We start from the raw sequence: 22,905 nt of genomic DNA, 5'->3' as shown, positions 1-22,905 counted from the left end.
CTAGCATGGGGGAATGTTACATTTCAAATAACTTTTTACATTGCAGTGTGACTACTTCTAAACATTTTGGCTAAATGTGTTTCTGTTTATTTTCACCGTCACTGACTGACTGTGTTTTTTTTCCAGAACAACAGAACAAGTCTTGGCTATTATTTTTTCTTAAATAGTTGGCAACTATTTGTTACTTGTAACCCTGACACTGACTGTTACCTCAGAATGCTCTGTTGAGTAAGATCTTCCACATTGCAAACACATATTTTTCCTTCTCTGTCCATTAGATGAATATGCTGATGAGGCTACAGGAAGCTGCTAACTACTCCAGCGCCCAGAGCTGTGACAGCGACAGCACCAGTCACCACGACGACCTGCTGGACTCCTCATTGGAGTCTGCCCTCTAAGCCCCTCCCCATTAGAAGAAGAAACCTTTTGATTGGTTTAAAAACAGCGCAAAGGGCCCATAGGACTTGTGCTTATGAAACAGGCCTATGAAACGCCTGACACCTCGGGTGGGATACGGTGAATGAAAAGGTGTTGGTGGCGCACACGACACTGGCGATTAAGCATGTGTGGCCACATAATTTAAAAAAAACAACAACTGGAATTTCAATTTGTTGGAGGCGATACGTTAGTTAAAAATGTTTACAGAGGCGAGAGTTTCTTTTAAATTCACTGAGGTGTAAAAACCTAAAGGGCAACATTCTGAATTCTGACCTCAGTTAATAAACTGGTGCTGCTGTGGTGCCAAAACCAACATGTGGTTTACACTCATCTCGCCAGCACCATTCAGGAAACACGTCTAGCCAACAAGCACAAACGTGCAACGTGTCATTACCGCTACTGTGAAATCGTGCGCAAATTCGCAAATCACCCCCCTCGTTCCACTGCCAAGCGTATAGTGACCTACTGCATCCCTGCACCACCGACTGCAGCTTACACACCGTTCCATGCAGAAGTCTTTCGTTGGACCCCGCGGCCGTGTGCGTAGTTCTTTCTCTTCTCCACAGGCACAAGGCAACTGCTTGTAGGAGAGTGTAACAGCTTTGTGAAAAAGACCAGAAAATGGTGCTTTCTTGCTGCCTTAAATGTGCTGAACTCTGAAGACATTTAAACGTGTCGCCACTGTCCTTTTTCGCAGAATGATGGAATAGGACAGAACGATCAAACATTTTCCTAAAGATGCCACGTCCACATATTTTATTTTTGTTACAATTTGTGTGTGTGTGTGCCATTATAAACGGTCCAAATGTATAAAAGTAAAAAAGATTTTTATGTACTCCCAGCTGAGCTGGGATCACTTGAATCGAGAGCACAAATCCGACGTGTCGCTTCGCTAGCATGCTGTTTTTACTTTGCTATATGTGTGTACGTGCACGCGAAAAAGTTTTTTCACTTCCGTGTGCCAGTGCTCTTGTAGTTCATTCATCCTTTCTTTTATTTGCTATGTGGGTTTTGCACAGTTGATAAGGTGATTGTAAATATCCAAGTCTTGCACAGCCTCTTAAAGATGCACTCTGCCCGGTCGGTATGCGTTTCTGCTCTTCTAGTTTAGCATTACGCTCTTTGTGATTTACAGAGGAAAAAAAAGCAAACCAGCAACCTGTCCAAACCGTATATGTCTTGTAATGACTGGTTATTATACAGAGCTCTAAACTGTACAGTGAAGGGTGAAGTGTTTTTCAATTTCAGAAAACTTTAGTGTCAGTTTGCTGTTCAAGGGCGTAAAATCATTCAGAACGATTCACTGTTTTATCTTCGCAATGCATCAGAGCCCAACCATATCTAACTTGCATCACACTGTTAAACTTCCTGTCCTGCAGCTTTAAGAAACACTGGTCCCTTTGGATGTAAAGCCACACCTAAAGACCCCATGAATGTTTTCTGACAACCGCAAGTTAATGTAGAACCTGACTGCCGAAAATAGCCATTCTAAAGAGCATTTGATTGGACAAAAATGTGTATGCACCCTTAAATGCAAAATATGTCTGTTTTTGTCTAATTCAAATGTTTATGAAAGACAAAAAGCCACAAAACTATTTAAAACGAATTTTTTATTTATTTTTAATTAATGAGTATCGTTGCCCTAGATGATAAAAAATTAAAGAGTTGCATATCTTTTAGTTACATTTTTAAACAAGGGAACATTACATTGTTCAAAATGACACTTTCTGACTGCAAATAAACTACACAAGTGGTTACTTTGCTAGGACTTATTTGTGACTCCACTACAAAATTACGGTAACATGAGGCAAAATTAATTGCAAAAAAAGTTAGTTGAAGGTGTAATATTATTTATGAAATGCAACTTGGTTTGGTGTTTTGCTATGTAATGCAATGATATTCAAGTTTGACTAAAGTGTGCCTGAGTACTTCTTAGGGCCACTGTAAATCACTTACGATTTAGCAAAACTTTTAAACAGATTATTACCCAATTAACTGTGAACGAGTTTTCATTGGATTAGATTTTAAGAGTTTGCACATGTTTACAGTGAATGAATCTCTGTTTGTTTGATGCACATGGTCAAGAGATACAAGGTGTTTCATACAAGGTGCTATAGGTGAATCATTGAAAAGATCTCTGTCTTACAGTATTCACATCCAGCTTCACCTGAACTGCTTGTCACAAAGTAACTCATTTTTACAGCCACAGTTTTACAGGCTTTGGGTCTTTCCAATCTACCTTTTTGTTGATTCAGGAAACTGCTTCTTTATAATTCTTCGGCACTACAGCGGTGCTACGTATTAACCTCCAAACTCTGTGACTCTGTGCCTGATCCTTTGCTTGTCAACCATTGTTCAGTGTAGGACTACTTAAGAGAAACATTTATAAGAAGAACAGTAAAGGTATCAAACTGCCTAATGGTCCCTTAACCTCAAACACAAATAGCGATTGGTACATCAGAAATCTTCCTTTCGTTTTCTTCACTGCAAACGCATCTCTCAATGAGCGCAGAACATCGGGGCGACTTTGAAAACGTTTCTTTTCAGGTGGAACATTTGGTGGTAGATGTTTTATATTTTGTACATTTGTAAGTAGCATATCATGTAAATAGAAAGAGACCACAATTTAATTCATCTGGGGGATTTTGTAGTCTTTGTAAAGCCCTAATAAATGGTATTTGGTGTCACCTGAGCATTGAGCGTCGATTCGTTATTTATATATCTATGAAAATGATTTTATAATTATGTTTGGTCTTTTTTTATGTCTTATCTGTGTCATATTTTGTCTTGCAATGTGCAGTTCAGTTTAGTTTCATAGTTTTGATAGCTTGTAATGTAAATCATTAAGATTCATAATTTAACAGCTTTTCACTTCCCGAGATGTACATTGATTTACTGGAGTCCCGTGGAGGTTTTAATCAGCTGTTTGGACTCTCATGATGACGGCACCCATTCACTGTAGAGGATCCATTGGTGAGCAAGTGATGTAATGCTTAGCTTCAGTCTCTCTCTGGGCTTCCACTTGTCAGATAAATAAATGGCTTATCAGTGTCTAATTCCATAATAGCTAATTATTGATCTGCATGAGCTGGCAGTGTAATTGAAAGGAGGCTGGGACATTGTGTGTTGAGTGCTAAGAAAAGAGACAACCTCACACTGAATCATTCTCTCTGGTTCACAAAAGACGTCAGTAGATCCGTGCCCTCCGGCAGATGATAGATTAAAACTCTCACTATGTTGATGATGAAGTGATTTGATTAGTGTCAACATTTTACCTGCTTACCTCAAATAGACTACACAGTGCGCTGAAGAGCAATTCCCATCAGCTAAACACAAAACACCTGTTTTTGGTAAAGCAGTTTCTGTGTGGTACTAGATCAAAATAAGCTAAAGAAAGAAAATGTATGCATCAAGGAATAACAAACCATCGGATACAAAAATTACAGTTTTTTTTATATAAATGATTGAACTTTCACCGCAGTCATACAAAAAAAAAAAAAAAAGAAAGAATATTTGTGGACATGTTCTTTTAAAAATTACTTGCAGAAAGTTTTCAGTCTCCGTGAATCAGTGATCTACAGAATTTGGCGGCAGTGTCGAGCCTAAAAATAATAATAATAATAATAATTTTAAAAAAAAATTCATGATCACGACTTTCCTGTGTGTTGAGCATATCAATTCAAAATAAATCAAGAACATTTGAAATCCCTCATTTTCAGTGGGCTGTGAGCCATAGAGGTCAGTTGCTCATAATTATAATCTACAAAGACCCATGAGATAATCTAAAATGAAAAACGGCATGCAGAATTGCAGTGGTTGACCAAGCCTTCCCCATTACATTTATATATATACTTTTCAGAAATAATAAAAAGTGCCTTTGTGTGGCATAATGAGGTAAATTATAGCTTGAGCGTTTGGCAAAAATTACAGGGTGTCAGTCATTTGTGTGAGTTGCTCTTGAACACCCACATCAATTATATCAGCTTCACATCAGTCAAGCTTTTATCAGGTGGGTGTCTGAGAATCCTGCTTAGTGACTTCAATGTTTCAACGGAAATTGATTTTTGTGCCTTGTTTTTGCAAATAGGCTATGTCCTAATTGTAGAAAATTTAGTACAGTGTTAAAACTTTTCAGGGAAAATAGCTGACTTCAGAAGTTCGGGATCTGTAATAGCCTACCATCCTGAGTTGGGGGATGCTTTTCTACACTAAAGAGTCTCTATTTCAGGCCCTAATTATTTAACAAACAAATAATAATAATAATAATAATCATATGACTATTTCTAGGATCTTAGGCTAAGGTAAAGGTGTCATTTCTTCCAACAATACTTTGAGAGTGCAAAGTACATACACTCTAGAGCGGTGAACAGGCCTCAAACAGGCAAATCCAGCTCTCCATGCTTAGGCTGATAAGTGAAGTGTGCTGCTGTCAGGCAGGTGTGTTCAGTGTTTGCACGGGCTCAGGTCAAAGACATTATATACAGCATGTGATCTCTGACTTTCCTCTAGTGTACCTTCTGATGGTCTCAGAGAAGCTCCAAGCTTAAGAGAGGAATAATCGATGGGTGAGAATCTGGATGGAAAGATATCTTATATAAGGCAGAGGCAGAAAAAGAGATCTCACGATACAAATTCACATTGATGACAATTGTAATTCTACAACTTACAAATAACAATGTTAACAGACATACATAGAGTCTTTTTATAGATTTTTTGCTTGGAAATCAACTAAAGCAATAAGTCCCAAGAAGTAGTGGTTTATTTTATAATTTAGTACTGGTAAGGGCTGTTGTTTGTATGATTACTTTTAGTCTAGCAAGACTACGACATGTGATCATTCATGTTTTCATAACCGCTGGCCAAAATCAAAAACGAAACTAAAAATAAATAATATTTGAGAGCAAGGGAACCCCTGATGTTGTTGTTTTTGTTTGTTTGTTTTTTTTAATCGATTCACGAATGACTCTGTTGTGTCAATTCTTTTTTAATAAATTGGTCGAACGAGTCTGAATCATTTCGCGATTCAGTTTGAATCATTCTGACAGTTCACTCGGGCGTTTGTCTTTTCAGCGGGTTCTCTAAGTAATTAAAACGTTAAAGAACGACTTTAAAAGACAAAAAACACGAAATGTGATAGATAAAGTGGAAATTCAACTAGAATTCATCGAAACCCAACATGGAAAAGCATCATGTCGTTTGCTGGCGATGTAAAGGGCGTTTGAAGTTGAACACCTGCACCTGCAGAACGACCTCAGGTAAACAAGTATACGTTAAAACGTGTAAAATGCCAAAAAGTAGACTACCTTGACATTACTTGTGCCATGGTAATACCATGGTATTCTTCGAAGTTACCCGAGTCCCATACATGTTATAGTGCAGGAATATAGTAATAATTGTTAGTATAAATAAAAGTGTCATCGTTACCGTTTGACAGCCTATACAGTCACTATAAAATGGAACTGTACATTAGCACCAGTAGGCCTTTTTTAAAGGAAAAATTCGCTATAAATGTGTCACGAATAAGCAAACATGTTATGCTGCAGTATGCTTTTATGTTTTTCAATATTTGCATTACTTCTACAGTTAAAGTTAGTTTAACTTGGTACCACTTGCCTTAATTTGACTTGCATCATCGTAGTCAGTTCAGATAGGCCAGCTGTTGTCATATCTTTCAAAAATGTGCATTAATTGAACAAATATACAGTGAATATACATGTGTATTTTTAGCACTTTATGTGGACCAACAATTGAAAATAATTTGACACTTTTTTTTTCCAGTGGTTGATTCAGAGAGTGGGCATTAATCTGCAAAAACAAACAAAAACTATATATATATATATATATATATATATATATATATATATATATATATATATATATATATATATATATATATATTATACACCTTTGGATTGCCAAACCTTATTTGCTCTCATCATAATTAACAAATTTGTATGCACTTACAGTTTGCAGGTAACTTTTAAAGGTAATATTCATCAACATTTGTCATGACATCCCATTATAGAATGTTAGTGCTTTATCACATATGCCAGTTAGAAATCAAACATAACCAGTGAGTCCCACATACTTCTGAATCCTCCTAGCTTTAAGCACCCGTTTCCAAACCAACCCATGGGAATCGCCACGCAATACCTTGTAGCCTTATTGACTAAAGTCTTAACGGATTCTCTATATCCATCATGCTCTTTTGCCTGTAAGCCAGTGTCTTAGCTATCATCTCCCCTCCATGTTCAGCCAATGAGATGTGCTGTAGAGATGAGCCGAATGGCCTCCCACCCCATACTTATCTGCCAGAGCCTGAGATCCATTTCCAGTGCACAAAAGAAACTATTAGAGCCTAGAACCCACACAGGGTGCAGTGCTGAAAAGGATGCAGAATTAGCAAGTTTAAGTGTGAGCAGAGAGAGGAACGACTGGAGCTCTGGCTCAGATCACCTTCATAGATTGAAGGGGATGAGAGTCACCTGGGCCCATATGCAACAGAAATCGCGGGGTGAGAGTGCTGATGTGGCATCAGCTCCATGTTGTCCATAAGATCAGCATTTCAGATTTCTGCATTTACACAAATTTACATAAAAAAGGCACTTTTATTTCTCACACAGTGCCATAAAGTTTAGTACTATATTGGTCATCTGCCATGTTAATACAGTGCTTCTGGTAATGTGATGTAATATCACACAGCCTAAAGGTCACCTTAAACAGTGCTTTTATCACTAGGGTAGAAAAACACAGGCAGCTTAAGGAGGATTTGGCATCGTATGCTCTCCAATCACACATCCTGAAGAAATCAGCAACCAAGAGAAAATCACAGAGGAATTCATGTCATGTAATCATCATTTGAAATAATTGCACCCAGGCCAGTGTAAATGCAGTGGCGTGTCTCTGTACATGAAAAATCTCCACGACCTGCAAAGTGCGTAAATGGGCCATTAAGTTAGTCAAGGTTTATTGCGGCAAAAACAGTCATACATTAGTTTTACTTGACCATGTTTTCATCTTCCGTTTTTCTCCCCGTCTTCCTTTTGTTGCCTTTTAAGGCTTTATGCATGTAAATGCATTAGTCATGACTCAGGCACCGTTTTAAATACAATTCTTGTCACTTCTGTGGGCACCTGGAGGTGCCAGACTGAATGACACTCAATTATAGTCAAAATCAGAGGTATCCAACCACCTGAGGCTTATCTGAACAGCTGAACAGAAATACATCTTGTTCGGTAGGCTCAGTGTTTGTTAGCATTTATTTATAAGATATTTTATTTATACATTCATTCATTCATTTTATAATAATTAGCATTGAAATAAGAATAAGAGGTAATGCTAAGCATTTGGGGAAAGCGTTATTGACGTCTGAATTTTCTTTCTCATAAATAATTCTCAATTGTCTTTCTCATAAATATTACATTAGCTTTTGTTTAGAAGAGTCATATTTTTTTACATTGAGTGCTCCTTATATAAAGCTCATCAAGGTTTCTGTGGCAAGAATAATTTAGTTTTTACTGACCATTTTTTGTCTGATCCTAAGTAGTAATAAGCCATTTTTGGTGCTTTGCTTTTATAAAATAAAACCCTTCGCATTTGAAATTATTCAGTAGTGCTTTTTTTCTGATCATACAGTAGGTGATCAGTAGGGGTGCTCCGATCACGATCGGCCGATGTGTAGTAACAGCTGCTCTATGTGAAATCACGCACCTGATGGAATTAACAGCTGATTAGAAAACCGGCTTTACTGACTAGATGCGCATAACGATCGGCCAATCGTGATCGGAGCACCCCTAGTGATCAGGGGTCTTGTTAAGCCACTCATTACTAATTCCGGGATCCTTTAGACAGATATGCAGAGAGGTATTGCACACATCCAGGAACTGTTCAAAGTTTGATTACCTTTCCTATGCTTTTCATTTATACCCTGTAGCTTTTCTGGGGTTATTAGGAATAATGGCATCTATCTTTATTGATATTTCTGCCTCAGCATTACTAAATAGACCCAGTAAGTGTCACTGATGTGTGAATGTGTCAGAAGGTTTCGAATAATCGTACTGAACATGTCAGGCATGTACTGCATTCTTAAATTCAAAACTAGAATTTAACTCTGGGTCTATCTAATGCAGACCAGCTTTGACTTCTGGGCCTGCTCAAATTTCAATAGTACATTTCATTCTGACATAAGGAAAAGATTTTGTAATACATGAGAAATGATACCCCTTCCATTTCATTGCAACTTTAAATTTGACCAAAAAAAATCATCTTAAGAGATTGTTGACATCTAGTAGGGATGTCAAGTAAAAGTACAATACTTTTGTGATGAGAATCCCATGTGATGTGTAAATTGAGAAAATTAAACAGTTCATGGAAATTTGTAGCTTCATAATAATATTATTATTATCTGTCCATTTAAATGTGACTCTTGCCCCATCTTTTTCAAGTAACTGGACAAGTTGCATTTAAAATGTGTCGATTTGCAATGTCTGTTCTCAGTGAATGTTCTCAGTGTCTAGTCTTAGTTGCCCACATTATTTTTGTCTCTTCAGTCATTAACAGGTGTCAGATAACATGAGGCTGAATAAATATATAAAATTAAGAAATAAACAAATGTAATTATACTCATTGCCACAATTGTCCATTGTATCAACACAACAGCACTATGAAGAATGTGTGAAGAAATATGTCAAAGTATAATATGCAATGAACTGCATAGCCAAAACACCAAGAGTGCTGAAATCAATGGTGGATGCATAATTTTGAGAAAATGAGGCATGGAATATCACAAGCACAATAGCCCAGGTACAGCTTCATATAAGATGCATGAAAGAGCTTGTGTAAACAGTGCACTAAATCTGTTTTATACATATAAAAAATGGGGATTTTGTTCTCTGTTATGAAAAAAAGACCAGAGAAGTCTTGCTTATGGACACTGTTCTGCATGCAGCACTAGTATTGGATGTGAGCCCACCAACCTGTAATGCATAATGCACTAGATGCAGATTGGTCTACGACTAAACTGCAACATTGTTAGTACTGCAGACAGTACTATAGTAACTATATGAATCTCATGTTTTTAAAAGCAAAAATACATTTTGTGTCATCATCACCTTCCACCTATCACTCAGAAGTATTGGGTAGGGTTAAGGGATCTAGAATATGGTCATGCAACTGAATGCATTAATATATACAGTATGTAATATGCATTCTAAGCAACTAGTTAATAGTGAATAGTGTTCCCTAATCTAAAATGTAATCTCATCGGTAAAAAGGCGGAACACCATTGCTTGCAATGAACAGCACATTTGTATTTTTAATTTAAACATTTTTATTGGCTTTGGAGAGACTTCCATTGGCATTTTCATTGAGTGTTTAGAATAGTTGTTATTTAAAATGATAGATTCCAGCTTTGACTTCAAAACACATGCATATAGTCATACCAAGATCTGCATAACATGGACATGCAGAAATCTGTCTCTGTTGTTCCATTGTTCAATCAAGCTCTCAAAGGATTTATTTGGCATTAGATTGTTCAAACAGTGATACATTTAAATGCAAACACAGATGTGCAGAACACAGATTTTCTATATTCACTGAGAGCCTTAGACACATTTTTGTGGTCACATTGGGTGACTTTGATAACATTTTTATTGATTAGGAAGACACTCGCACATCAGTACATTACATTACACTTGCACATAGAGTACATTATTGAATTTGAATAACTAGTGTCAGTATTTTAGCATGAAAGTTAGAATTATCATTACACAGTGAGTTTATACAAACACTTCTGTGAAGTGCACAGTAATTACATTTGATTATCATTTATCAACACAAAACAGTAACATAAGGTAAACCACTGCAGCATCTGGACATCTTGGAGCTTTAATTTAAATGATCACGCCAGCTTCACATGCACATTCAAATGCAGTGAATGTGTCTGTTTGAGTCAACAGATCGATGGGGTAATAGATGACTGTGACAAGACAGGGCTCTGCATCCCTTAAAGAGTTCAGCAGAGGCTTTTGTTTATCTTTGTAAATGATTTAGGCACATGCACAATATCAATTCATTACGCTTAATTGTTTGAGAAAACTAGATCTTATCTAGTGCATTTTAAATGCTCTCAGAGCGGCTCGTGGGATGATTGTTTTCTCTGATTGGTCCCTGCAAATAGTGGCTGTTATGTTGAGAACTCCTCTAATAGCCAGTGTAATCAAATGCTCAGAATTGGTCTTGATCAGTGAGTGTCATGTGTTTAGGTGACTCATCAGTGTGTTAGGAAAAAGAACTTACTGGCTGCTTAGTTATGCATGACATTTTGCATGACAAAATATGCTGGCTTTGGTCCATATGTCTTTTGAAAATAGCACATGATTGGTGATGAGCAAAAAAGCAACTAATTTGTCATGTGGGTGATATAAATGAACAGTTCTCAACTGGTGGGTGGTGTCCCACGCCCAAAGATGCTCTGATAGGGTCATAAACGGAGCAAAAAGCACCCAGTAAAATGCAAATAACCATATAAACAACCACGGATAGAATAGTGTAATAAACTTTACTTATCTTTCATCTTCTCTTTCAGAAAGGAGGTAAAATACTTCCCATTTAAGTTATTGTTGATATCAGAGGCTATCCAATCAGACTATTATTTTATTACAAATTCATCTTTCACTTGGTTAAAGCTAGTTAAATTAGACAGATGCCAATATACTGTAGACAGGGTATGCGACACTACATAAGAAACAACAAAAATATAATCCAGATTATGTTAAATACAGGTTCACTTGCTATAAAGATGAACACTCGACTATGTGTTTTGTGCTGTGAATCTTTTGCTGCAAACAGCATGAAACCATCAAAATTCAAGAACTGTTTAGAAGCCGAAATAGCCAATTGTCCTGTTGATGCTGTCATATTAATAATATAACATGTTGTTGGACCTCTGCAGTACATCATGATTATTTGATTTAGAAATTTTTTCTTTACTTTGTTTAATGAACATATTTAGCATTGTGCTGGGTTTGAAGTCTGATAGCATCCTTAAACAAAACTATTTGAAAATCACGAGAAGCTTTCACAGGTACTGGTTAAGTGTAACAGCATGTTTCCATTTAGAAGACATGCATTAAAGTGCTTTTTGCATACAAAACCAGAAACACTTGTAGAATCGAGAAATCAAAGAATCAAAAGATTGGACACGAGGCTGTCTTGTATTTGCTAATGCGTTTTGGCACATGGGCCTTTGTCGGGGCTAAAAGAGTACAAAAAGGCTCATTTAAATAGAGTGCTGCAGGAATGAGTACAAAAAACTGGAAATGTGTTCGCATTTTTTTCAATTCTGGTGCCATTGTCTTGAAATTATATATATATTTTTTTGTTTTTGGTTAATTGCCTAAAAAAGTTTGTGGTTAACACAGGCTAAAGTTATTTTCATGTTTTATTCTACAGCATAAAATACATAAGTAATACTTCACTTCAGATATTTTAAAACTTCACGTGTCTTGAAAAATGCAGTTGCTAACAAGTGGCTAGAAGAGACTCATAAGATGAAACTCATCTACTCGCTAGTTTATTTTATAGCCGTTTCCTTATTGTCATGTGATTAGTAGATGCTATAACATCTGATTTATTCCACCTTTCTTATTTGTTAGCCCATAAAAGACACATTTTCTTTAGACCAATTTTATATTTCTTTAATTTCTCCATTCTTGGTTTAGTACTTTTTCCATTTGACATTTTTTTTCTCCAATCACTCTGTCAGTTTTGTGAAGTTGCACCAGAATAACTCTACAGTGCTTCTAAGAAGCTGCTGCAGCAATTTGCCAGTTTAAGAAGTTGCCAGAAAAAGTTCCATATAAATTATAATAGTGAACAGAGCTCTAACCGTTTGGAGCATTTACAAAGCCAGTACGCTCTGAGATCTGCTGTCAAAGAGTTCTAGTCAGTCACTAAGTCTGTGAAGTTGAAAATCATGATTATCTACAGTATGTTCCAGAAAGAAATGTTATCAAATTAGACAGATGCTAAATCGAAAGAGCTTCTTTCTCCAATCCTTAGAAATTAGTAAAAAGTTATTATATTTATATATATATATTTAGTGCAGTAGTACAAAGATCACTGACATCACAGAGTCCAAATTTTTGACTGGTAGCAACACAGAAAAAGAGTCTGAAATCTTTTGCATGTGTTATAGGAGATATGGCGAATTTACAATTGTTGGGTTGCATTTGAGAAAAACACGCTGCTTGTTCATACATGATGCATGAAGATGGTTCTGTTTCCACCTCTGTCTTGGTTTTGATTGGCTGGACTTTGTGATCAGCTGCATGTTAACCATGAGGTTAAAACCGTGACACGGCCGAATAGGGGAAATGGTCCAGACCCCCCAAAAGACTCATTTCCAGGAAGATTCATAAAAGTGTGTTTCTTCTCTGCTCGTCTTTCCTTTTCTTGTGTTGTTCAGGCAGACCTGGCCTTGTCTCCAGGCTCTGACAGGCAGGCAAACTGATGGCCGCCCACGCACTCTCTGCAATCTAACTTAGCCTGCAGAACGAATCAGCCACATTGAAGTTACAGCACAAGGGTCTCTCCTCCTCACTCTCGATTGCCTCATTCGCTCTTTCACATTATTTTTTCCTATTTATCTATTTCCCTTAAAGGAACAGTTCACCAAAAAAATCAATGACACATTTTTTTTCTGTCATTTTGGTCCTTATTCACATATTGAATATAATAGAATATAATTGAATATAATTTGATTTAGAAAAAAACAACAGGGTGAGTAAATGATGATAGAATCTTAATTTTTAGGTGAATTATTCCTTTAAAATGCAGATTCTCCCATCTTGCTCTCTTGTGTCTGTATCTTACCCATTCAGTGGTAAAGATGCCAAGCCATCCATCAGGCACTGACAGGCGGGTGGCCAAGCCTTTGGTGAGGAACGCCAGTGATCTGTAAACCACCAAATGAGAGATGCACGTGGGCCCTGGGGGCGAGCAGGGGCCTCCCCGCATGACTCACTCTTATGCAGACAGGGAGAAGCGTATCATTAAATTCTCGGTGGCGAATGACAGATTTGACACATTACGGAGGTGTTAGCTTGGTTATAGTATATGAATAATCGCTTGTGGAATTACTTGAGTAAAATCCTAGAAGTTAGCTTGACAGTTTTTATTTTGGTCTGTGTTTGAGTTGTGTGCTCTTATCGTTATTAGATCCTGTCTTTTTCCACGCTGGATCTCATTCAGAGTGGAGATAGTTGTGACAAACCTGTACCCAAATATTACTCAAACCATACATGCACGTCATATGCAGGAGTTGGATAAAATAATGTGAAAACCCGTTATTTTTGGGGTTAATATAAATTGTGCAACACAAACCATGGAAGGCTGTTTAGCAGGAGCACTTGTAACTATAATAGCCCAGTTGTTTGGTGTTTTAAGAACAACAGTCTTCTCAATTATGACTGCATACACAAAGCATGGCAAGACATGTTAGTGAAGAAGGATGTGTGAAGTGGGTAAAAACCGAAAGCAGATGAAAGGGTCTGTCGAGCACTAAAAAGAATTGTGTTCAGGCAACACAGAACTACTGGAGGTATGTGACAGCAAACCTCAACATTCACCCTGAAGATCCAGTTTCCACACAAAAAAAAGAGAGCTTCACAAAACCAATATCAGTTGGCTGCGGTTGTTAAAATTTTAATTTAGAGATACCAAGATGAGCTTAAATTTCTGCCTTGTCCAGATAAATCACCTGACTTGAGTATTATCAAACAATTTTGGGAGAAGCAGATTCCCTTCTTCAAAATCTCTAGAGTAACTGTCAGAAACAGTGATAGAATAGATACAGTAGATAGAATATGAGTCTAAAAAGGTTGGAGGCTGCATTAATGGTTAATTGTGGTAAAATAGTTTGCACACATTGTTGTGTGTTTTTATTGCCCGGCAGGCTGAGGCACAATCTAGTGCTGCAGATGGTCGAAGTCTCTCCATTAATCTTTTATTGGTATGTAATTATTTTTTTTTTGCCACTGCATAATTAATAATGTCACTTTGATTTCTATAGTCACGGTGTATGATTACAAAGTGTGCATGAACACAATATTTTTTGTGGTGATATCAGTGAGTTGTTTTATGACAGCCATCCGTGTCATTGAGACTGACGTTTGACCAATGTTGGGCCAGCGATTGATGGGAATTCTGAGGGCGAGGCCAGGCTAATGAAGCTAGCAACGGGTCAACGCTTGATACAAATCTACATCCCACAGGGAGAGCGCTCAGGTCTTGGTACTGCTAACACTGGGCCAACATTATGCCTTGGTTTGCTGGGAAGGCTGGGCAGAGGCCAGGCTTCTGCTGGGTAAGGGCTATTTCTGAAGGACACTGGGGAGGGTACAGCTGGTTTCTCTGCTGTTCGGAGTGTAAAGCAGCCAGCCTGCTGAAACAAAGCCAATCAGCTGCTGCTGAGAAACCGTCTGTCTTCAATGGATTCAAACCCGCCTCTTGTACTTCTTTCACCTTTGTTGTGTGCACTCATCTGCATTTACTGTCTCTACATGTTACAGTAAAGTACTGCACTTTAGATTATGGAACAGATCACGTTTTCTTGGTTAATTAGCTATTCGGTAATCAGATTTGAGGGGTAGATTTGGTGACATACTCTTGGATCTGTATGTTTTTACTGGAGAAACGTTTCCAAGGCATTCCTAACTCCAACCCTAACCATTAAACACAGTTTAAATCAGAACGATAGCTTGATAATTCTGATTAGTCTGATCGGTTCGCAGACTGCAATGTAAGACGAACATACAGTACATCATGACCAGTTTAGTCTGATCCATGAACATCTGATCCATTTCTCTTAATTAATTCAGAAATATACGGCATTCATTTGTCATACACATATTTGTTCTATTATATTTAAGTCATGAAATTGTAGGATTTCGTGTTTCATAACAACTTCTTGCAAGCAAGAACAGTAAGCGAATGGCTGTTATAACTGAAATGTACCCAATGTAATCTTGAATTAAATCCAATCAAATCATATTGACATATGAGTCTAATCAAATTGGGAGCTTGTGAATCATAATTGAAATTAATTTGGAAATCTGTCTCAATTCCTAGCCCTTGATAGCATAAATATAAGGATAAAGTTGCTAACGAGCATCAATGACATCCCTGCTTGCTGCACCAAATCTTGGTCACTTTCAGTTAAAAGCTCACAAATCCTCAAATTTTTCAGAAATGCTTCTAAGAGATCAGAACTCAAAAGGAATAGCTGACATTATTGCAGTGTGTACAGGCGCAGTCACAGCCACCTGCAGCACACTGCATACCAATTCAAAATAAAACATGATGACTATAATTAATATTCCAGTCAGTTTAAGTGTACATTAAATTACCTAGAACTGCATCAATAATGCATGATCTTCCATTTTAGTTGCTTTCAAAAAAGAATAGTGTTTGTGTATGAAATCCACATGTGTTTTCTCAAAAAAATGCAATTACTGCTTGCTTTGAAGGTCTAGACGTGTGTAAGTCAGGGTATCTCAAGGTAAGAGTCGGTATGCAGACACAAGAAATAACTTGCTGATCACTCTTTGATGAGGCCATTTGCAGAACAGCAAACAAGAGACAGTGGTAGGTGCAGTCACAGCAGAATGCAGACGGAGAAAAACATTAACCAGTCAGTTGTTCATATGGGGTTATAAAGTTACCATTAAGACCCTGAAGAACCCATGCAATTAACACTTTCCCTTCCTGACCACTCCCTGTCATTGAAGAGGGTTACATTCAAGAGGGTTTCCATGGTGATCCACCAGAACACATAGAGGATCAACGTGTTATGTCACTTCGCAGCCATTCATTTCTAGCTTCGATTTCTAGAAGGAAAGAAATGAAGCACAAAATTGCATCGGTGTGAAATGGCACCAAAATAAAATAAAAAAATAATTCAGACTTGGTGCTATTTCTTTTATCATAGATGTGACAGTTGGACAATGTCACTTTGGACATCATGTTAAGAGAAAGATGATTTTGGGAAAGATGTCATGGCAATAGTGAATGTGAGTATTGAGTAAGATTAATACAATAACAACAGATCTGGGAATTACATTATTCATGACCAGTTGTTTGACTTAACACTGAACATTGTTTAGAAGTGCTGACCAAGAGGCCACTACAAATCGATATTGAATCGATGGCACTATATTGGATTACACATCACTTCATGCTCTCTTTATCATTTTTATAATTAAAGTAATTATTACATTAAACCCCTCATCATCACCTCGGTAATTGACTAGGCAACTTTCCTTCAAACTGTCTTTCAAACTTCTTTAATAATTTGTAATTTCTTTAATGCAGTTATATTTTAATTGCAGCATTTTAAGATTTTTCACAACCACCACTTGCAAGCATAACCCATCTGACATTTAATTTTCAACAAAAGAGATGAGTCATTTGCCCTTCTCGCTTTTTATATCTTTGTTCTTATGCAGAATGCTGGCCTTTTGAAGTGGAGGCATTTCACTGTGAAATTGTCGAACTCTGAGCACAGCAACAGTAGGGTCCACATAAGAGACATCAGGCGACCCGCAGGGAACTGCTATTAGCTATATCCGCAGTACAGATTCAGGCCATTTAGAAATTAATGAATATCAGACCGAATAATAGACACTCTACAAGCTTCTTCCTTCATGATGGGAGGTCACGTTAACCAGAATTCATCCCGTTAATTAGCACCTGCCGTTCCCTGACAATGAGAAACCCTTGCTATTGATGGAGCTGTCTTTGGGGAAAACACAACCTCTACACCTAGATGTTCTTCTGAGAATTCTTTTTCTTTATATGTGCACAAATGTCTACAAGTCACCATGCTAGGACTTGCCATACTATACACCATCCAGCTTCCAACCTCCTGGAGAGCATGAACCTGTCCAAGGAGTGTTTCGTAAATGTTCTTGTTTGCTATCCTTGAACCCGTTGCTTAGGATGTGTGAGGATTCTAATACTAGCTGAGAGGGTCATCTTATTTGACTGCTGCCAGAACCATCACCAGCTGACTGCATCATCGTCCACAGTAGCCAATCACAGTCAAGGACTTGCCAAGGGAAGTGCCTTGTGACGGCGCATGGTTAACAGACAAGAGTCCGTTTCTCTCTCCCTCCCTTTCTCTAATTCTGGACTGGATGCATGAACGGTCTGGTTTTTAACAGGGATAGCACATTACCATGCACACTACTCCCTGCAGGCTCAGCAGAGAATAGAGACAACAGCAGCTGTCTCTCTCTCTCCTGCTCTCTCCTGCTCTCTCCACCTCTACCAGACAAGACTCCTCCTCTCCATCTCTCTGTGACTCCCTCTCTCTTGCATATGATCTGTACTTCACTTCCTTCCAGCTGAAGCAGGAGATAACAGCACGCTATATAAAGGTAGGCACTCATATTTCCCTTTCTGAAGTTGCAGGTGTTCGGATGTTGTTGGTTTTGTTTCATATTGCATGCGATTCTGACAGAGAATATACTGGGTCCGAGTAGAGCGTGCCATCATAAATGCCCGCCCCTACAGCGTGCCGTTTGTTTTCATGCCAGTGCTGCTTTTGGCACAGTTCCTTCCTCTTTCTGGCCAGCCGGGGAAGGTGGTGGTTTACTGGTTGGATGGTTCCTGTGAGAAAGCCATCATCTACTGCCACGCTTAGCTGAGATCTGCTTATCCAAGTAGGGGGAAATTATTCACACATTTGTAGCTGGAGATTGGAGATGTATTTTCTCACATGTAGGTTTGTGTGTGGGAGTGTGTGTGCAGGTGGAGGCTGAGGTTGGAAGGTAAGGGAGATGGAAGCTGAGATGCTGTATTCATCCCAGGGAAACTAATCCCAGCACAGTTCTCTGTATCTGATAAACACTCTCTTCGTCTTTTCTCCTTTTACCCTTTATTTGTGATGGGTTTATCTTTGGTGGTGGATAGTGGTAAAGTATTCCAGTGGAGGAATATTTCAGAAAGGCAGATAATCCCCACAGTAAAAGAACTGCTTTCTTCCCTAGAAACCATTATTTGTTCTGCCCTGGGAATCACGACTACCAGCGTATATTTGGAGATCGGTGCTGTCTCATTCAACGTAGAGTGGCAGCCAAAGAAAAGTATGTTTGCCTTGTGTCGTCCCTCAATATAAATCTCAAGATTGTTATTAATAACCGTACTTTCGTTCTCAACTCAAGCTCTCCTTTTGTTTGCAGTTGAGGGATTAAGCATGGATTGCATAACAAGTTGATATCTTATATATCTTATATATTATATCTTATAGCCGTTATGTTATGAAGGACTTGGTCCATTGTGGCTAGCTGCTGCCCACACCAACAAATGCGCCTGTCATTACCTCATATCTCTGTTGGGCAGAACAGCGGTTGCTATGCACGCCTGGTGAGAGCGAGGAGCAGGGATTGCTTGGCTATAGCCTCGGGCTTATCCAATTCAGTTGTGCAGATCCTCCTCTGGAATACATTGGTGCAAGAGGAGCTGTGGTCAAACAGTTGCTAAGTGATACCATAAGACTATCTTGAAAAACTCATCAAAATAGACCACAACTTCACATTAAGATGCAGGTAGTGCACATGCCATGGTAAACTATGGTTCTTATGAACTTACCAGCACTGCTTTATTTACATTTTACTATCAAAATGTTCTGTATTAACAATTATTCAGGGTCAGTTGGTGGGTTGACTCAGATCAATCAAGTCATCAATAAGTCTGCACACCAAATCTGAAAACAAAGTAAATAAAAAAACAAAACAACTTTGTATACTTTTTGATTTTGTGACAAATGTATATATTTATTTTAATTTATTTGTTTTAAATAAAAAGGATAACCACGGACCTCTATGATTCAATATAATTTTTTTTTATTATAATAGTTGTTTTATTTTTTTGTTGTGTGGATTTCTTGTGATGACGGAATAAAATGTGAATTTAAATTGGTCTACAAAGAAAATTAGCTGTTACTTTAAGTCCCATCCCATCAATAATATTCTTCTATTTTCCCAACGGTCTTAGATCTAATATCGCCCCACGAGAGGTTTCTGGACAACGTCAGCAACACGGCACGTGGAGTTTACCTTTCAGGGCAATATGGGATGGCAGATGTTGGCCCAAATATTTCACACCTCCTGCAGTTGCCAAGGGCAACGTTGTTCATTATCAGCCTTGTTAAATATCCATTAATGAGGTGAGATACAAGCCCGGTACTTCCGAAATGTGGAGTTAACCATCCCTTCTTCTGTTGCTTATGCTCAGCACGGTATCTCTGGAAGCCTTTAATGTCAGCCTGTGAGATTAGAATCAGTCACCTGGATGATTTTCTTTTGTCATTCGCCTACACAATTCCCTTGTGTGTTGAAATTGAAGGTGGAGAAATAAATGTGACCACGTGTGTACATATATGTGCATGTCTGCTAATAGGCCAATATGCTGTTGTTAGGAGTAATAGCAGACAGAAGATAAAAATAGCAGCTGTATTAGGATTTGACCTTGGACAGCTGGTTGGTTGGCTGCAGATACCTGGGTGAGGGAAGTGTACAGATCACTGTCATGCTCCGTGAAGAGTCTGGGGCAGCCATGATAAATGTGTGCAATAGCAGAGTGATATGCTCTTGTTGTGTTACACCACAGCAGGCACAGACACCATCTAAACGACACACACTGTGAGTTCGAGTAACTGGGACAGATTCAAAACCAATAAAATATTACAACCATGGAAAATTGAAGGTGATCTCATCTTTTTTTTATGCACTCGAGCTTCCGGTGACTAGATTAAAATCTAAGCCATAGGGGGTGTTATAATTGATATCCATTAGAAAGGATCCATTTTTTCCATTATATCCATGGGATTGAGTTTTAAAACCGTGTCTTTTTGGCAACCACACCAACAGTAAGCAAGTGATTCTTCACCCAGTGACCGAGATGAATAACAGAAAAGGGCCTGTGTTTGTACAGGCTAGCAGCAGGGGTCATACATATCACAAGCAGCAAGGACTTATGGGAAATGCTGGTGAATAAATATTGTTTGATGGATCAGAGAACACGAACACTCTCAAGGTCAGCAGAAGAGCCATGAGACCGTATGTTTGACAAAATGCTCTGACCTAACATAATATAGACCCATTTTTAAGGCCTTGTTGGAAATCTATCTATCTATCTGTCTGTCTGTCTGTCTGTCTGTTTATACATACACAGAGAGAGAAAATGTTTTAATAGGTAATAATCTGTTAATAATGTCTGTTAATAGTATGCCAAGTACCATAAATAGATTAGTGCAGTGCTTATTCTTAAATGCGATATGCATAGTCCACCACTAATGTTAATGATCTGGTATATTCCTTAAATGTACCCAAAACTTAGATTTTTATATTACAAAATATAGAGAGCATATCATATATATTTGTCATGGGAATGCTAAATTGCTAAATTCTTTCTACATTTCTGCAAGGGAAATACAGTAGATGCAGTTGCCTTATTGGGGCTGCTCACTGTTCCACATATTGCTAAGCAACGGAGGAGAGGTCCTTGGAGAATGTAGCCAGCCTTCTGACTCCATAACACAGCCTTGGCACATGCACACATGCACACACTCACAGATGGTGGTGAGCAGATCTTGTTCCATAGCGTTTGCTACGCCTGTGTTACCATGGCGGTTACATATGCACGTAGTTAACAGAAGTGATGTAACGTCCTTCTTTTTAATCAGTGCACAAGGGGGCAATCAAGTGGTGAAGCCTCACCTTGAGCCCTGAATGATTACAATACACAGACAATTATTTGATTTAACGATGGTAATATTCCCAGTTTTCATAGCAGTTCAGGGAATCTACATTTATATGCTAATTAATTAAATAAATTATTCATATAAAGAAATGCCCCCAAATGATGATAATTCACAGACATTACATTGTTGTAATGTAACCACTGAAAATACATCATAGAGAAATACATCAATATGCATGCTCTACATAATAATATAACTGAGTGTAAGTCCATCACTGGCCTACAAATCACAGCAAACTGTGTTGCAATCAAGTTTATCCGAGATAGACTTGGGAGTCATTCATATTAATGATTATATTAGATTAAATATATTTTGTAAACACGTATTGAGCAAAAATATTGGACTTTTGTGTCATCTCTTGCGGTTTTTGAATCCTCACTATCCTTTCAAGATGACACAAGTTTAAACATTGAAAAATATGTCTTTTTCATTCGGATGTCTTTTAAACACAAGATCACATCCGAATGAAAACTCCTCTGTGCTCATTCTGTAGTAATGTCATGAATTACTTTCATTTAATATTTACTTTTTTAATTATATTGGATTATTAATAATTGCTCTAAACCAGCATGTTAAATTTACTATCCAATTTTGTTTACTTCTATGCCCTTGGTCAAGCAACACATTGTCTTTGTCTGGTTTTAGAGGGACATGGCCGTCTTGATCGCAGTGGACCTACACTGATAATACTAGGATTACAGGATCAATGCAGACTTGATCACAACAGACAGGATAAGCATTTTGGCTTTTCAGAAATCCTCCTCAAGGTATTGCCTGCAGCTTGGCCACAAACATAACATGGGCCTAATTCAAATTACGATTTATATATTGTATTCAAAAAAGATATTGTATGCGCTCCAAAAAGATAACCGGTCCGTTCTCAGGTTTGTAAAGCAAGAAATATTTTATCAACCAACAAAACAAAATGTCAAAATGAAAGACATGCAGTTAGACCAAGACAAGGGTCTATCACAAAAATTACTTTTTAACTTATACAGGGTGGCAAAAGTGCAAAAAAGTGAAAAGTGTCTCAAAAACAGTGTTGAAACAGTGAGTGTTGAGCTGAAACGTCTTGCACTTAAGTCACCCTGTAGGTGTTAAACTAAAGTAATTTTGTGATATGCCCTTGTCTTGGTCTATTTGTATGTCTTTCAGTTTGCGGACGTTTTTGTTTTTTTGGTTGATAAATATTGTATTCAAACAATGTCATCTAATTTATGTGGTCTAATGAATTGACCGAGAAATTTGCAGATTTTTTTTTTTAGGATGTCTGTAATATGTGTTATTATATAACGATTATTATTTTTGTTGGACATATTAGTCATCAGCCAAAAAAAATAAAAATAGCATTGGAATATTAATATGCTATAAATTATTATGTAACAGTAAGAAATCACTCTTACATTTAGAAACGCTAAGCTTGGTTTAGTCTAATTCTTTGCAAACGTTTAACATAACCAGAAAATAGAGCAGTCACACTGTATGTAAAATTAGGTCACTTCCATTTGCAAATTTTAACAAGACGGAGAGTGTTAAAAACCAATGACAGCCAGCAATTTAAGAAGGGCTTGAAACATTCTCTTCACGCATGACTTGTCTCACTTCAATTTTAGCCACAATAATTTAGCATGAATACGCTCTAG

The 22,905-nt window shown here is 37.7% G+C and overlaps 2 protein-coding genes and 1 long non-coding RNA gene across 10 annotated transcripts in view; all 3 read left to right on the top strand.

Annotated features, from left to right (window-relative positions):
• Nucleotides 1-3,130, top strand: part of LOC127973534 (neuron navigator 3) — a 137,697-nt gene extending 134,567 nt beyond the window's left edge. For all 6 annotated transcript variants that reach the window (XM_052577378.1, XM_052577377.1, XM_052577376.1 and 3 more), the window contains one exon: nucleotides 279-3,130. In XM_052577378.1, the coding sequence (XP_052433338.1) occupies nucleotides 279-398 (120 nt within the window). In that variant the 3' untranslated portion in view covers nucleotides 399-3,130. The remainder of the gene's footprint in view (nucleotides 1-278) is intronic.
• A 2,340-nt stretch (nucleotides 3,131-5,470) lies between these two features.
• Nucleotides 5,471-15,487, top strand: LOC127970277 (uncharacterized). The gene is made up of 3 exons (XR_008156582.1): nucleotides 5,471-5,693; nucleotides 14,393-14,449; nucleotides 14,585-15,487. It is a non-coding gene; the product is annotated as an uncharacterized LOC127970277 (long non-coding RNA).
• A 2,132-nt stretch (nucleotides 15,488-17,619) lies between these two features.
• The window catches only part of syt1a (synaptotagmin Ia), a 184,565-nt gene continuing 179,279 nt past the window's right edge, over nucleotides 17,620-22,905 (top strand). For all 3 annotated transcript variants that reach the window (XM_052577374.1, XM_052577375.1, XM_052577372.1), the window contains exon 1: nucleotides 17,620-17,876. The gene's annotated coding sequence lies outside the window, so the exon portion shown is untranslated. The remainder of the gene's footprint in view (nucleotides 17,877-22,905) is intronic.

Source organism: Carassius gibelio, chromosome A4 (genome assembly GCF_023724105.1).
Source record: "Carassius gibelio isolate Cgi1373 ecotype wild population from Czech Republic chromosome A4, carGib1.2-hapl.c, whole genome shotgun sequence".
Classification (NCBI taxonomy): Eukaryota; Metazoa; Chordata; class Actinopteri; order Cypriniformes; family Cyprinidae; genus Carassius; species Carassius gibelio.
The sequence above is the reverse complement of the archived record's forward strand: the minus strand, read 5'-3'. Positions and strand labels throughout refer to the sequence as shown.